The following is a 14,718-nucleotide window of genomic DNA, read 5'->3' on the forward strand; positions in this document are numbered from 1 at the left end:
CCCTGTTTTCCTCTGCTGTTCTCTGCAGTAAGACGCAGTGGGGAGTAGAAGGCTGCCACAGATCTGTCGTGTCTGCTGCCAGAACCAGAGGTTATACGATGTGAGAAGTAGTAGGGTACTGCTCAGATAAAATGAGTGTTGTCAAGGTAATGACTGTTACCTGGAATGCTGGGTTTTGTCTCCACCACTGACTTTGTGATGCTAAGAAACTCACTTTTATTTCCCCTTTTCTGGGATTCCAGTTTGAGATACTGTGGACTTGCTTGTGGAAATGTTGAGAGTGCTCATCCACAACTGTCAGAATTAATAGTGCTGTGAGAAAAGAAAAGCTAGTTGCACACCCAAAAGGATGGCCAAAAGAAGATGTATTTTTGTGCTAATCTATTTAGTATCAGTTCCCATTATTTAGCAGAGATTTCAGTTTATAATATGATTAGTTTTATTATTTATTATTATAACTGAGATTTCAGTATGTAATTTACTGTAGTATAAAGTCTTATGGACAACAAACAGCTAAATCCTGTTAGAAATGGAAAATTCTGTCCTCACATGTTTATGTAGAGTCAGTATGCATGCCGCCTTATGTTGAATAGGGGGAGGCTAAACAATTACTTAGTAGTCGCTCATTCTGTGTATAGCCTTCCATCTGTATAGTGAGCAGGCATCATATCAAGAAAATACGTAATTGTATAATGAAATTTTTAAATTGATGTTTTCGTACTAGGCAGCTTATGTACCTTAGTTCAATACTGCTTGACTTTTGACCATCTGACTTTCATATTGTTTTCTTTAACTTGAGGAGAGGCCAGTATGCATGGTCAATCATTGGTACCAACTTATAGGTATGTATGTGAATGTATGTTTAGTTAGCAATGAAATATGTTAATGGATCAAGTAGCTTTGTGGCTTGACACTTTGCACAGTTCTCGCTTTTGTTTCTTGGAGCTTTTTTTAAACTTTCAAAAAGAAAAAGACCCGCAGGAAACAAATCTCTTAAAATGCTAACCAGTCCTGGCAGATGTTTAAAAAAAGACTTGAGTGAGATGCAGCTGCGTCTGTGTTCCAGGAGGCCTTAAGCCCATCACATCATGTGATTTCAGAAAAAAATGTAGCCTCATATTTGGCTTTGTATATCAGACCCTGCTTGAGTGATGCTCTTTTTAAAAACTGAAAAGAGTATTGGGAAGGGAAGGGAGAAGAAAAAAAATTTGATGTGAACTGTTGAAATAGCATTTTAAAGGACTGAATTTTGTGTAGATTTTGAAAATGTGCACAAACATGAATATGTCCTGAGCATTTCACGAACCTGCTGCCACAGGCTGATTGCACTGCCAGAATTCCCATTTCCTCTATATTTGGCAAACAAAGAGATTTTGGAAGTTCATAGGTCTGTAGAACAGAATGAAATCCTTGTGTACCTAGATTAGCTTTTTTCTTAGAAACATGATAACAGAAGGCCTGCTAAAAAGTAATTGTTTAAAATTCATAGGTTTTGAGAAAACAATCGTGCATATGTGTTCACATTTACCAGTATATTTAGTACCTGTTTGAGTAGGTCTTTAGGCAAGTAATCTTGGTCCTCCAGGCTTTCATGCTCCCTGTAATTATAATGATTTACAACCCTTTTGTGGAAAATGTGCACTCGGAATATCAAAGGAAACAGTGGCATCTGCCAGAGCATTGAAGTGTGCTGTTCTTGCCAACCTGCTCAACGTGAACATGCAGAAGTCGAAGAAATGGAATGTGCACATTACCCTGTTTGCACATAATTTAGAAGTTGCATGTGAAATCTGTTCTGGTTATGATACGATACTGAGTCAAGGAGGCAGTCTTTGTCCTCTTTGTCATCCTTTTGCTAGGATGATGGCAGAAAATAGCTGCTTCTTAAGGATCTCTGAATAAACAAGGGCAAACCTGAGGCGGTCTGGCTTGTACTCCAGGTTAGTCGGTGTAGAGTAAACTCGGGTGTGCCCGTGTTGCCTTCATAGGTGAATCCCCTTCCTGCAAGAAGCAGGGGCTTAGCCAAAAGACTCTTAAGCATCTCCTCATGGACAGTGTAAACTAGATCTGGTAGCTGAATTGCCTTCAATTCAGAGATGCACTGCACTTTTTCCTTAACGCTTTCAGTTGCTCTAAGCAACACTAGAGGGAGCTGAATACTTGAATTGCTATTTTCCCTTAATAAATGCTGCAGTGGGATATGGGGTGGGGGGGTGTTTGTCTTCCCCATGCTGTTTTTTCCCTTCAGCTGCCAAATTGCTGTTTAAGCAAAATTACTGCATTCTGTGGGAATGCCCCCACCTAATCCAATGTCTTGCCAGTCCCTTATCCAAATTATTTTTAATAGAAGTTTAGCATAGCAGTATCAAATGGTGATTATTCTTTAATTGTGATGGGAATTTTGTAATGAGTGTGTTCAAAATCTGTTGAGGTTTGAAATTGTAAAATGGTAACGTAGTCGCAGAGTTGCTAGGAGAATAAACTGGATCACATCTGGATGTGACAGTGAAGAGCATGGAACAGTGCCGTAGGCATCCATCAGTGCCTTCCACTCCCTGTGCAGTTCCATAATGACAGCTTAACTTCTAAACCTCAGAAGTGGCAGAACATGGAAATGAGAAGTTGTGGGTTTTCTCCCTTTACAAGAGCAGTGTAAAAAGAAAAGAGGGCAGGGCTAAGACCTCCAAAGATGCAGTCGTACTCCTGAGTCTGTGCTGTGCCCGGAGATACTGTGATGGCACTCTTCCTCGCTTACCCTGCTTCCGGCATGCTGGCTGCTCACCAACAGCGTGCATCCATGGATTCCCAGCTCTGAAGAGTTGAGTCTGGTCAGTAGAGTACAGCTGTGGTGCTGCAGGTCAAGTACCAATGACCTGGGCTTCAAGGAGTTGCCTCAGCAGTAATACCAAGGCCATTGAAACAGAAGGGGCTATCTAAATGTGGAAGGAAAAAGGGCTTGTACTCTCCCTGCAGGAGTAGAGGCAAAGTATTCTTTGACTTCCTTTCTTTACAGTTGCAGCTATGTTTGTAACTCCTGGAGTCTGTAAATGGGAAAAAGTTCCTTCAGTTGACTCTAAAAGGCTTTTCAACAGAGAGCGGGAGGCTGTCTTTTGAGACTACCTACCTGATGATTCCAAATCTTCAACAAATTCTTCATCTTGTGGTTCCAGTTACTCTATTTTTATAGCTGCAGCTCACAGCGTGACTAGTGGCTACCCCAAATAAAAGTTGCCTGTTGAATCAAACATTGTTAAATTGAACAAAACCAAGCAGGAGCTCAAGCAGCTTTGTCATTTTGGTATCTCTTGAGCATGTGACTCAGAAGCCCAGGCAGAGTCTCAGTGAGCCTTGCAGTTCTGCAACGCTGTACAAAAATAGTTGGGCATGGTTCCTCCTTTTGAAGAACCTCTGGAAGAAAAAATGATGTGTGAATGAATGAACAGGCAGGAATTGCAGCAGAGGACAGATCTGCTTGCTGAAGATGTGGAAAGTTGCATCCATTTGTGCTATTTTTTCCACTGCTACAGCTCAGGAAACCTAACTGACCAAAACGGAGTGCTTCTGGTACTTTGGTACATGAAGAAATAGCAGTGAATTAAACATCATGTTCCAGCTAGAGTTTTGCTTAAATGAGGCAAATTTCCATCTTACTTAAAAATACCTTGTTATTGCTACTTTTTTATAATTTCTACAGTGCTGTAAATATATCCGTAGTCTGTGAAACTGATCCCAGTTTATATGAATTAGTAATTTAATGGATGGATGAGTGGCTGTGCAGAAGTTGAAATGATTGTTGGGTTTATTAAATAAAATGCTTTTTCATTTTTATAGAAGGTGATTATTGCCTTGAGCAGTGTTACCTGCTCATGCAGTGATACTTAATAGTATACCTACCTCTAATGAAAAAACTATTTAAATTGTATGGATTTGATTGCCTCTTCTGCTACTTATGTTCCTTATAGCTTTAAAAAGCTGTGGTTTAAATGCTAACTTCATCATTTCTTATTTAGGTCACCTCGTGCTATTTTCTTTACGACTAAGCAGCGCTAGAAATCAGAAGCGGAGCTAACAGCTCTGCGCCATAGGTTAGGGATAAAATGGCATATAGTCCATCCTCTGTGATGAATACAGCTGGTGCTTGCCAGAGGTATTGTTTGCAGTACAATGAATGTACTACACTTCTGGTTTAGTTTCATTTGGTGTCTCCTGCTGTGACAAGAAGACCGGATTATGTTCCCACCCAAATAGCAATTAAAGTCAATCTTGATACTTACCTAGCTTATATAGCGCTCTGTATTGGAGCTCTCGCTCTCAAATCCTCTTCATGCTACCCGTTTTACAATGGTTAGGCTGAATCCGATGCAAGGATACGTTTGTTGTTGGTTTCTGGTAGTCATTCTTGTAGATTGGTTGGGTTCTTGAAAATGATTTTTACAGATTACAGCTAAATTTTGGATGGTCATCTGTTATGCTGTATGACTCTCTCGTATTTGCTTCTTGTCTGTAATTGATTTATGCTGTTCCCAAGAATGCAACACTTTGTCTTATGGCAGAGATTTTCTTCTGAGGAGAATGGAAAAGCAATCTGTAGCAGTGTTTTTGGCTGTACTTTCCCAAAAGAATACTAACTTTCATCTTTATCTGATGTTGTCATGTGAAGGATAATAAAGTAGATAAAATGGGACTTTATGTATTGCAGCTTTACTTGTACACCAGAAGGCCAGGATGGAGCGACTTCAACGCGAACTTGAGATTCAAAAGAAAAAGTTGGATAAACTAAAATCAGAGGTCAATGAAATGGAGAATAATCTAACACGAAGGCGCCTGAAAAGATCGAATTCTGTTTCCCAAATTCCATCAGTAAGTTGAAATGTCTGTAGGCTATAAACCTAAACCACGAGTTGGTGGTCTGTCAGAATAAATTAAAGGTGCTCGTATATTGACAGTATCCTAGTGACAGGCAGGATAGCTAGAATTAAACCGGTAAACAGTGTAGTTTAAAGACTAAATATGCATTATTTAACCACAACCTTTCAGTTCACTAATTGCTTTGTGAAGTGTTGCTGTTAGAGAGTCACAAGAGGTTTGATCTGGTTCCTTCCATGTGTTCTTAAAGGCATGATCACCTCAGGGTTTCACACTGCAAGTGAATACTCACACTGCTTTCCATCCAGAATTTTTTTTTGGTCTTCACGCATACACAGATCTCAAAGGAACTGATAAATGCACCAGTTTTCAGTGCCAGGAGATCTGGTGGACCGTTGGCTGCGTCCTGACCACAGTCTGGAGTTGCGCAGTCAGCTCTGAAGGCTGGTGAGAGAGGAATTCAGTCGGTCCAAAAGTGTTTTAAGATTATGCTTGGATTAAAAGAAAGGTCATTATAAGGGAAGATTTTTTTATCTTCACTTCTGGAACAAGTAAATACTGTCTACCTATGTCTGAATGATAACTGATAATAAAACGGGAAAATTTAGTCTAACAGGCAGATTTATTTTTTCAGCTGGAAGAAATGCAACAGTTAAGAAGTTGTAACAGACAGCTGCAGATAGACATAGATTGCCTAACCAAAGAGATTGATCTTTTTCAAGCAAGAGGTACAGTATGTCTTAGTATATCAGCAATTGTAAATGTTGATTTTGGTTTTTTCCCTTTCTCCTTCACCCTCTGCATGTATCAAAAGCATCTGTTATAATGATGGGTATACACGCTCTTTGCAAAATCACATTAGTTGGAGTGAAACCATGGAAGTAATTGTCTTGTAAGCCTGTTGTTTTTCTTGGCTTCGTGATTTTCCTAATCCCACGGTCATTCCTGTCTCATACTTGGCTCAGAAGAGAGAAACTTGTGATGCCATTTATTTAATAAATGCTGGGGGCGGGAGAGGGAGGAGGGAAGGGGGGAATCTGGTTGTTTGAGTGTCAAAGCAGAGGGAGAATAAGTTTTCTTAATGATACAGCCGTACGTATGTGTCCGTATCTCTCATCTTCCGTGTCTTCTGTCTTGTATTCAGCCTCTCAAGTTAGCAAATACAAAGGGCAGTTGTAAGTTCCAGTGTGCTCTCCTCCTTCCACTTTCCTTGGCTGCGGAGACACAGCCTTTGGTCATGAGGGTGAAATTAGGAGACAGCTGAGCCAATTCAAGAGCTGCCAACAGGAGGTCCCTCTCTATTCCTGCTTTCCTCTCTCACCACTTACTGTGCTCTGGCTCTGTATTAGCGCTTTAGACCCTTTGCGGAGCTGATTCTGCTCACTAGCCAAGCAACAAAACATTGCATCGCTGGAAAAGCTTGCTGTGGCTGATGCGAGGGAGAGGCATGGGAATGGAGAACTGAGATAATGAGAGGGAGGGGACATAATGCTTTCCACTTCCAGCAGCAGCGAGCTGTTAGTTCAGTTATGAGCTGTGCAAGTTCTCCTTCAGACAGTGTACCTGCAGATAAGGAGAAAGTAAACAGGTATACTGGAGGTGATGCTCCACTAAAAACTCGACGGAAAGCAGAACATTGAAACTGCATGTGACTTTTATATTGGTTTGTTACAGTAAATCAGAGTTAGGAGTTCCTCTGAGTATTAAATCTAAGCACATGTACTGCATAGCAGTTAGCACATCTCTTTCAGTACTGTTACAGTTCAGAAAAAGTCTCAGGTAAAATTTACTAACAGAATGCTGTTAATGCATGTTTTTTTCCACCACTCAAACATTTAAGTGTCTTGTTGACATCACTAATAGCTCACTCGGTTTTATATTGACACCTTTATGTAAAACATGATAAATGAATAATAGTACTGTTTCAGAATTACTGCCCAAAAAGCCCTGATATGCTCTGCTACCCAAGTTTTAAAAATAAACTGCTGTGTTTTCTTCTGTTTTATTTTTAGGACCACATTTTAATCCCAGCGCTATTCATAATTTTTATGATAATATTGGATTTCTTGGTCCGGTGCCACCAAAACCCAAAGGTACTGTACTGGTAAAATTTGGATTTAATACTAACACCTGGTTTGCATCAAGTTTCTATTCTGTGAATCGAGTTTAAATGCTGATTATGAAATAGATAACCTCAAAAGCATACAAACTTTGCATTTTATTTATATTGGCAGTAAAGATGCTTCTGTTTGCTGGTCTCCTCTCTGTTCATACGTTCAGGGAAGAGGCGTATATTCAGTGGGGTATGTGTAAAGATGGGTAGTATGTTGGGGGGTAGTTTAAGTAAATAGAAGCATCCTTTTTTTTTTAATTAGCATGAGATAATTGTTTAAGGATGAGTGAAACTCACTTAGATGACTTCATCACTGTCCTTGAAGAAGAGTGGATTTATTTACGCGTTACAATAACTGACTTTGGTTACCCTGACTGGGCTTCCTGGCCACTGTACAGTTTGCAGTAACAATTCACATACAAGTCCCCTCTGACTTGTTAAGCATAGCTGTGGGTAGTTGAAGGGGAGCAGAATGCTGCACAACAGGGCTGTCAGTGTTGCTGAATTCACTGGTCAGTCTGGAACATTCTGCTTGTCATCGTTTCGCACATGAATTTTTTGGTTTTACGCTAATGGGATGTCAGAATGGAATCACTACCTTGTGTTACGTAAACCAGAGAAAAATGATTTGCAACAGCATCATGCTGTGGCCGATAGGCAGACCTCCAGATTATATAGATAATTCACTAACATTTCTTTGCAGTCCGCTTTCCAGGGTGTTTGTAACTCCTCCAAACTGGTACTCTTGTTCATGCTTTGTAAGAGGGGTTTTTTAATGCTTCATTTTTCAAGCTGTTAGTGAAAACACTGAGTAAAGTTAAACCCATGCACAGTCCTATTAGACACGTTTTTATGGTTGAGCCATGAAGAATTTATCAGGAGTTCTGTCAGTTACGTAGTTCCCTTTGCAGTAAATAAAATCTAACCTATCAAAGAAGAAAATTAATTTTAATTTTCTGTGACTAGCTGTTAACAATTGCATTAACTCATCTTCTCGGAACTCATCAATTTAAGTGTTTAATGATTTGGTACAGCCAAATGCAAAGTTAACCCTGTCTGGTTTACAAACCTCTGAAGTCCATCCCATCCTTTCTCTTACTTTCTCTTTTAAAAAAAATCACTACTGTATCTTGGTCCTTCATTAACTTTGATTTTCAGTTCATTCTAAGTTTCATTTTAATGATGATGTAGGCTGTGACTTAAACCAGAGCTACCACTGTTCACGAAAGAATGAAGAATGGTTCTTTTGCTGTCGTGATCAGCAGCATTGTACCTCTGAAGCTGTCACTACTGTTCTGCACGCGTTGCAGTAGGCTAGTGGCTAATGAGATGTTCTCCAGGTGAAATTAATTGGCTAACAGACTTGCAGTTGCCTAAACCGGGGACCCTTAGCTTCAGAAGTCACTCCTCTCTTTTCATCTTTGTCATCTCTGCGTCTTTTCTCATTTAAAATGGTTGAAGGCTGTTGTCTGACACATCATGCAAAAAGATGCCCTCGTACACGTGTGAGGATGACTGTGTAGTGTGACAGAGCTAGGCACTGGGGTGTGCTTGAGCGTGTCTGACCGCCTGTCTGGTCTGAGGAAGGACTGCTGATGCTCATCCTGGGGTCGAAAGGTTACAGAGCACTTACTTATTATAATGAACTTTAGACTGCTCCTTGGACTTCAGACTTCTAAACCTTGTGCATGTTTCCTGTGCTGATTAATTTCTAGACTTTATCTCATGCAACAGCTTTGAACTGAGACCAGAAGGGAAGAGAGCAGAGTGAAGGGATGGGAAACTTGCTTTTTATAGTTTCACCTTGTGCCATTTGGCTGACTTACAATCAAGCTGTAGTCAAGGGGGTGGTAAAAAGCTGCCTCTCTCCCTTGTAATAACTGTGCTGTTCTCAGGGGAACGAGAGAGTTCTCAGTCACTGGGGGTGGGAGGGGGGAAATCATCTCAGAATTCTTTCCATGCTCTTCTTGGTTGGTAACTGCTTACCTTATCTCTTTCATGTCACAGATCAGAGGTCCATTGTGAAAACACCAAAGACTGTTCCAGACACAGATGAAGATGAGGGAGCTCAGTGGAGTTGTACTGCCTGTACTTTTTTAAATCATCCGGCCTTAAATCGCTGTGAACAGTGTGAAATGCCCAGGCATTTCTGAGCCAACAGGCCCGTTCCCTTTTGTAAAACCATAGCAAACGTACAAGGAACTGTCCAGTCATTGGGGGGCAAAAAAAAAAGCATTTACGCGTAGGGTTCTGTAAAACTGAAGGTGTGACGAGATGGTGTTTTGCTAACATTAAAGTGTCAGCCCACAGAGCTAGTAATACCTCAGTGTTGTGTCACGGGCGGTTGAACTTGGTCGGCTGAAAGGTCATCTGCTGAAAGACTCGGTTGCCAGCTGCCTAAACCATGTACAGTATTACCAGCACCCCGGTAACACGCACCGTGTTCGGTGCCTGGGTGTTGCCCGTTCTCTTCTCTGCCCCGACGTCACTACTGAATTTTGACAGGGGAAAGGAATACAGTGCTAGCAATTTTATTTTGAGAGCTTTCAGTGAAACACTACATGCACGGAGGAGATCTAAAAAGATCAAGGTTTAACTGTGTAAACTGTTTGCTGCCACGTAGTGCCTTCGATAAAGGGAAGAACGTCACAAATCAGCGGTACTCTTTGCCTTCTCTTCCCGGAAAACATCTCTGTGAAGCCGGAAACAAGCACAATCGCATCTGAAGATGAAAAGGCAAAACTGCATGCGTTGTCTGTACAATACACACAGTGAAATACCCCGAAGCTTTTCCTACTGTACATAGCTCTAGAGCCTGCTTTAAGTGATTTCTTTTCTTCACCTTTATTATTTTCTTGTACTTCTGTATGTATAGTGTAATAGTCTTTTTGTTAACTTTCTTTTTTTTTCCCTTTAAGTGATTAAGCACGATCATGTCCCTTTTTTTTAAGCTTTTGTCCAAGAGAAGCGATGCCTTAAAATAAGAGCATTAATAAGAATCTATGCACAAAATAGCTTTCCTCTGCTCATTCTGTACATTGCTCTTGTAAATGCTGATGATCTGTGAAGACCTGCAGATGCAGCGTGGTAAAAATGCAGGAAAAGTTGGAAGAGTTATGCATATAGTTCACTCTGTACACTGAGTTTTACGGTGGGTGACACGAGGTAGCGTTTTGTCTGGCGTGAGGAGGCTTTATGCTGAGGAACTTGCGACCCACCGACAGACCAGCATCCGATTTGAGCTTGCTTCATCCGCTGGGTATCTTGCAGACTCCTGGAGAGAGATTCGTTGGGGAAGTACCTACAGTGCCAAAATCAACAGCAGCAGCATCGTACAGCTTTGTTCAAGGACTTTAAATGCTTTCCTGTTTTGGCAGCCCATTTCTAAACCTGACTTTGCGGTGAAGTCTCATATTTATAGAAACCAAGGATAGCAATATTTAGGACAACTGAACTAAAGGCTGGAAAAGAGAAATCAAACAGACTTGAACACTGAAGCAACCTCAAGCATCTCTTTATTTTGATGATCTATTTTTTTTAAGGAAAATACTCACATGATGGGGGATGTATGTAACAGATCAAGAAAATGGAATTCCAGTACAATATGCATGAAAGACGGCACGCAAAGAATTATGTAGCAGCACTTAGTGTGAGGCTGGAGGGAGCGCTGACTATGTAGCAGGAGACAAAGTAGACTGTCACCCACTGTAAACATTTGCCAGTGGACACTTTTTAGGAGTTCTACAAGTGATCTATGTGAATGCACAGAGGCCTTTGTTTTGAAGGCTTTGCATTTTTTTTTTTACGTGGGAAGAAAATGCCGATCCCAGGTAATTAGGCAGTAGACCCAAAGCACTTGCATTCAATGCATTTTGTTTATAAAATGAGGCCTTGTTTTTCAGCTTCATCTGCAGTTCTATGTGAAGATTGACAAATCAGTTTTTACCTGTTTATTAATAAAACCTAATTTGGATATCTTGAGTTGATGGTTTTGTGATTTAGCTGGGTAAACTGTCTTTGTAACAGATAAGTTATTTATAAAAATTAAAAAAAAAATTATATTCTAATGTTTGGTTTTGTGATTTGTTTGCTTCTTCCATGCTGCGGAGCAACAGGTTACTCAGCAGTAAGCACCAGCAGTATTATGAGCAGGCTGTTTTCTTACGACCAGAGTTTTACTTAAGCCTTTGTTTCGTTGAATCTTGTGTATTTCCTCCCGTGTGTTATTCTGCTTAATATTAATTCAGTGAGCGCAAGGACCATATGCCATGAAGTTAGACTGACAAGATCATGCCCTGTCCCAGGAACCGTTCTTGTATTCGTAACACAACACGCTGGGCACAGGCCCTTTTTACTTCGTGCTTTAAGGGTTTATGATTTTTAATAATGTTTTTTTAATTCCAAAAAGGCAACCACTTTGTCCAGGGTAATAACAGTACACCAACTAATGTCAGCTAACACAAGCACAGCTGAAGGATGCGCATGGTTGAGCTGTCCTTCGGAGCGGTGTGCGTTGCCGTGCCGCGAGATGCCATGTGCTCCTGGACCCTGTCTGGGCAGACGGTTGGTATGTGGAGTTGGGCTTTCCTGGGGTGCAGTGGTGCCATGTAAAAACCCTCCAGCAGGCGTCTCTAAACAGCTCAGTGACAGATCCAGCAAAAACCTCTCCTAACACAGGTGGATCCAACTGGAGTGCCTTAACCTCCTGTATGAAAAACAGTGTGTGGAGTGAGGAGGGCAGCTGTATTTAAAAAGCAGATGACAAACTCCAGTCAGCTGTAGGGTGGAAGCAGCCTGTTTTGGGAAACAGGTAAAATGGAATCCTGCTCATCCTATCCCATGTGTATTTGTTCTTTTCCCTGCATTTATTTGAGCATGCGTTTTCTGGAGGGGAAAAAAAAAAAATGGAGATGTACATCCTAGCACCTGTTTGCTGTGGGGAGCCATGGGCATGCTACTGTGGGAGTATAGCAGGCAGTATTTTCATTAACTGACCCTGGGACAGTGGGACAAGAGAAACTGCATTTCCAGCGTCATCTGTTCCACAGACTCTTAATTTCACCTTGGAGTTGTTCGTTATTCCTGTATTTGGGGTGGTGTATAGCGCTAGCTCTGCCTTCAAGCTGATGCCAGTCTACTGGCGTATCGCTGCTGTATGTTCGTTTTTAAAGGGTAGGTGTTGAAGGGCTTAAATTTTGAAGGGGGAGATAGATCTGGATTTCACAGCTGATTTCCTCATAGAAGATAAACATAAGAAGGGAAACGTTTTCAGTAAGGTTAAACTTGGTATTGTGATCGTCAGTAGATTATCCTGGATGCTGATTTATGGCTGCGTTTCTGTACTGCCTCCGTCGGGGATCTCGAGAACTGGGCAGGGGGGGAAAGATTGTTTCACTCCTTGGCAGGAAAGGAGACGGGCACTTCTTTTAGACATGCTCCTGTTTATTTCTTGTGAGTATGTGAAATACGCATCGCTTTGTCAAGTTTCAGAATCAGGTGCCTTTAGAAACGCGGGCAGGGAAACCGAGGCAAAGCTCCGGTAACCAGGCTGCAGCGTCCCGTCAGCTCCGTGGAACTGATCTTGGCTCCCGCTGCTGCCTTCCTACGTAGATGAGTGTTGCATTCTGCAGTCTCCACTCAGTGGAGCCTGGAGCTGTCCACTTCCAGCGTGTTTCGTAGGTGCCCAGGGAGAGCGCGTCCTTCGTCGGAAGGAAAGTACCCTTCCCATACTGCCTTTCTCCAAACTCCTCTGCCTTGAAGGTGCGCTGGTGCCTGGACACACGTTGAAGGAAGACTTTGTTTAAGAAGAAGTTGAACAAGCATTTAAAAAATAAATAAAAAAGCCAAGTATTGAAATCTACTGGGTGTTAACCCATTTCAGTACTTCTTTGGGATTCTAAAATGGGAGTGTTGCTAGAAAACAGTGGCAGAAACTGCAGTACAGTTAATTAACAGCATCTGTAGGGTATCCTGTGGGTCTGTGACAACTCCTACTAACATTTATTTCTAACTTTAAATACCAAGGAAAGGCTTTGACGTTTTATTTATCTCTTATTTGTTAAAAAAAAAAAAATCCTTATCTGAACAGAAAATACAAATTACCTTTAAATTTTGATTCCTTTCACTGGTTCGGAGTAGTATGATTACAATGCATTCCTTTTTCAGGCCTGACTGCTTGAACAGCTCTTCTGTTACTGACTTTGAGGGACAGTCTTTGATTTTTATGTAGTCAAAAAATGCTTCATATAGCTAATACTTTGTGTAAACTGCTTAATTACTGGAGGGTTGGAACAGGAAGAGTGAGTGTGAAACGTCTGAGAGCCCGAGTGCTGTAGGAACACCGGGGAACGATAATGAATATGGAGAATGATGCGATCAGACTACGTTCTGGCTTTTTCTCATTTTGACACAATTCTTAATGGGTTTTATTTGGGGGTTTTTTTTCTTGGATGGAGCAGTTCTGTGCCAGTGGTGTGCTTGCTTTTACGGTAGAGCTGCGCAAACAGTACCACCTTCCGAGGCGGCGCTGGCGGAACTTGCTGCAGGGCTGGCTTCAGTTGGACTTCAGACACGCTGATTCCCAAGGTGTAAGTAAGTGGAGAGAATTACTTTTTCATCAGATATGCAGAGATTTGTTAATATTTTACCAAAACGTAGCAGTCTTGGCCAATACGATATTGCTGCAGGCACGAGTTTAGCTGACTGTTGTACCAGCATCCCAACCTCTTTCAGTTGGCCTTCAGACACGCTGATTCCCACAGTGTGAGTGGAGAGAATTACTTTTTCATCAGATATGCAGAGATTTGTTAATATTTTACCAAAACATAGCAGTCTTGGCCAATACGATATTGCTGCAGGCACGAGTTTAGCTGACTGTTGTACCAGCATCCCAACCTCTTCACTGATTTGAGTTGCAGATACTTACCTGTAGTTACAGGGGACTTGGAGCCAAAAAGATTGATTATCTACAGGGATTCAAACTATTATCTGCACATTTATTTAAAATAATAAAACTATGCTATTCCACATGAGTGCAGCTTTTGTAGGAGTGTGTAACATATGAAGCTGGATATTACTCGAATGATCAATTTGACATGCTTGTATAAACCTAATTCCATTTTTTATGGATGTGCATTGTGTTATGGTTTTAAAGTCTGTGATTGCATGCTGGTTTTCTACCCCGTTAACAGGGAGGAGCACAGTGCCAGTACAAGTTTGATGCATTTGATTTGGTAATGAATGGAGGAAATTGTATTAAGCATTTTTAGGGCAGTTTTCCCTTAGTAGGTGTTCAGCAGACCACATCCAGCCGGTGACTGGCTTTGCCTAAATTCAAGTTCCTATTGGAAGTGATTGAGATCCAGGGCTGCGGAAAAGGGGTGGTGGAGAAGCAGAAGGTCAGCAGAAGAACGGTAAGGTTAGGGAACAGCAGCATCAGAGTGTCCCGTTTACCTGCATTTTTGACAGGAAAGGGTGGCCAGCTTGTCAGGCTCGCTCCGGAGAGGCAGCCTGTGTGGGAGGCACCCAAAACCAGTCCAACACAAAACGCGTTTCCCCTTCCATGAGAAATGTAGGTGTCACTGCTCCGCATCTGCTCGCCTGACAGCCACGTCTCCATTGCCTGTCAGGGTATGGCTCTTGGTGACGTGCGGAGGAAGGGTTCAGAAGGTCCTCCTGAGAAAAGGACGGTGGGGAGGGAGTACCCGGAACACCCTGTCTGGCTGCTTGCCCATGGTAGC

At 41.7% G+C, this 14,718-nt stretch overlaps 1 protein-coding gene across 1 annotated transcript in view; it reads left to right on the forward strand.

Annotated features, from left to right (window-relative positions):
* TAB2 (TGF-beta activated kinase 1/MAP3K7 binding protein 2) overlaps nucleotides 1-11,046 on the forward strand; it is a 20,577-nt gene extending 9,531 nt beyond the window's left edge. The window contains 4 exon segments of the mRNA XM_010149461.1: nucleotides 4,700-4,860; nucleotides 5,501-5,594; nucleotides 6,879-6,959; nucleotides 8,987-11,046. Of these exon segments, the coding sequence (XP_010147763.1) occupies nucleotides 4,700-4,860; nucleotides 5,501-5,594; nucleotides 6,879-6,959; nucleotides 8,987-9,132 (482 nt within the window). The 3' untranslated portion in view covers nucleotides 9,133-11,046.
* Nucleotides 11,047-14,718: the final 3,672 nt, after the last annotated feature.

This window comes from Eurypyga helias, unplaced genomic scaffold (genome assembly GCF_000690775.1).
Source record: "Eurypyga helias isolate BGI_N326 unplaced genomic scaffold, ASM69077v1 scaffold28543, whole genome shotgun sequence".
NCBI lineage: Eukaryota > Metazoa > Chordata > Aves > Eurypygiformes > Eurypygidae > Eurypyga > Eurypyga helias.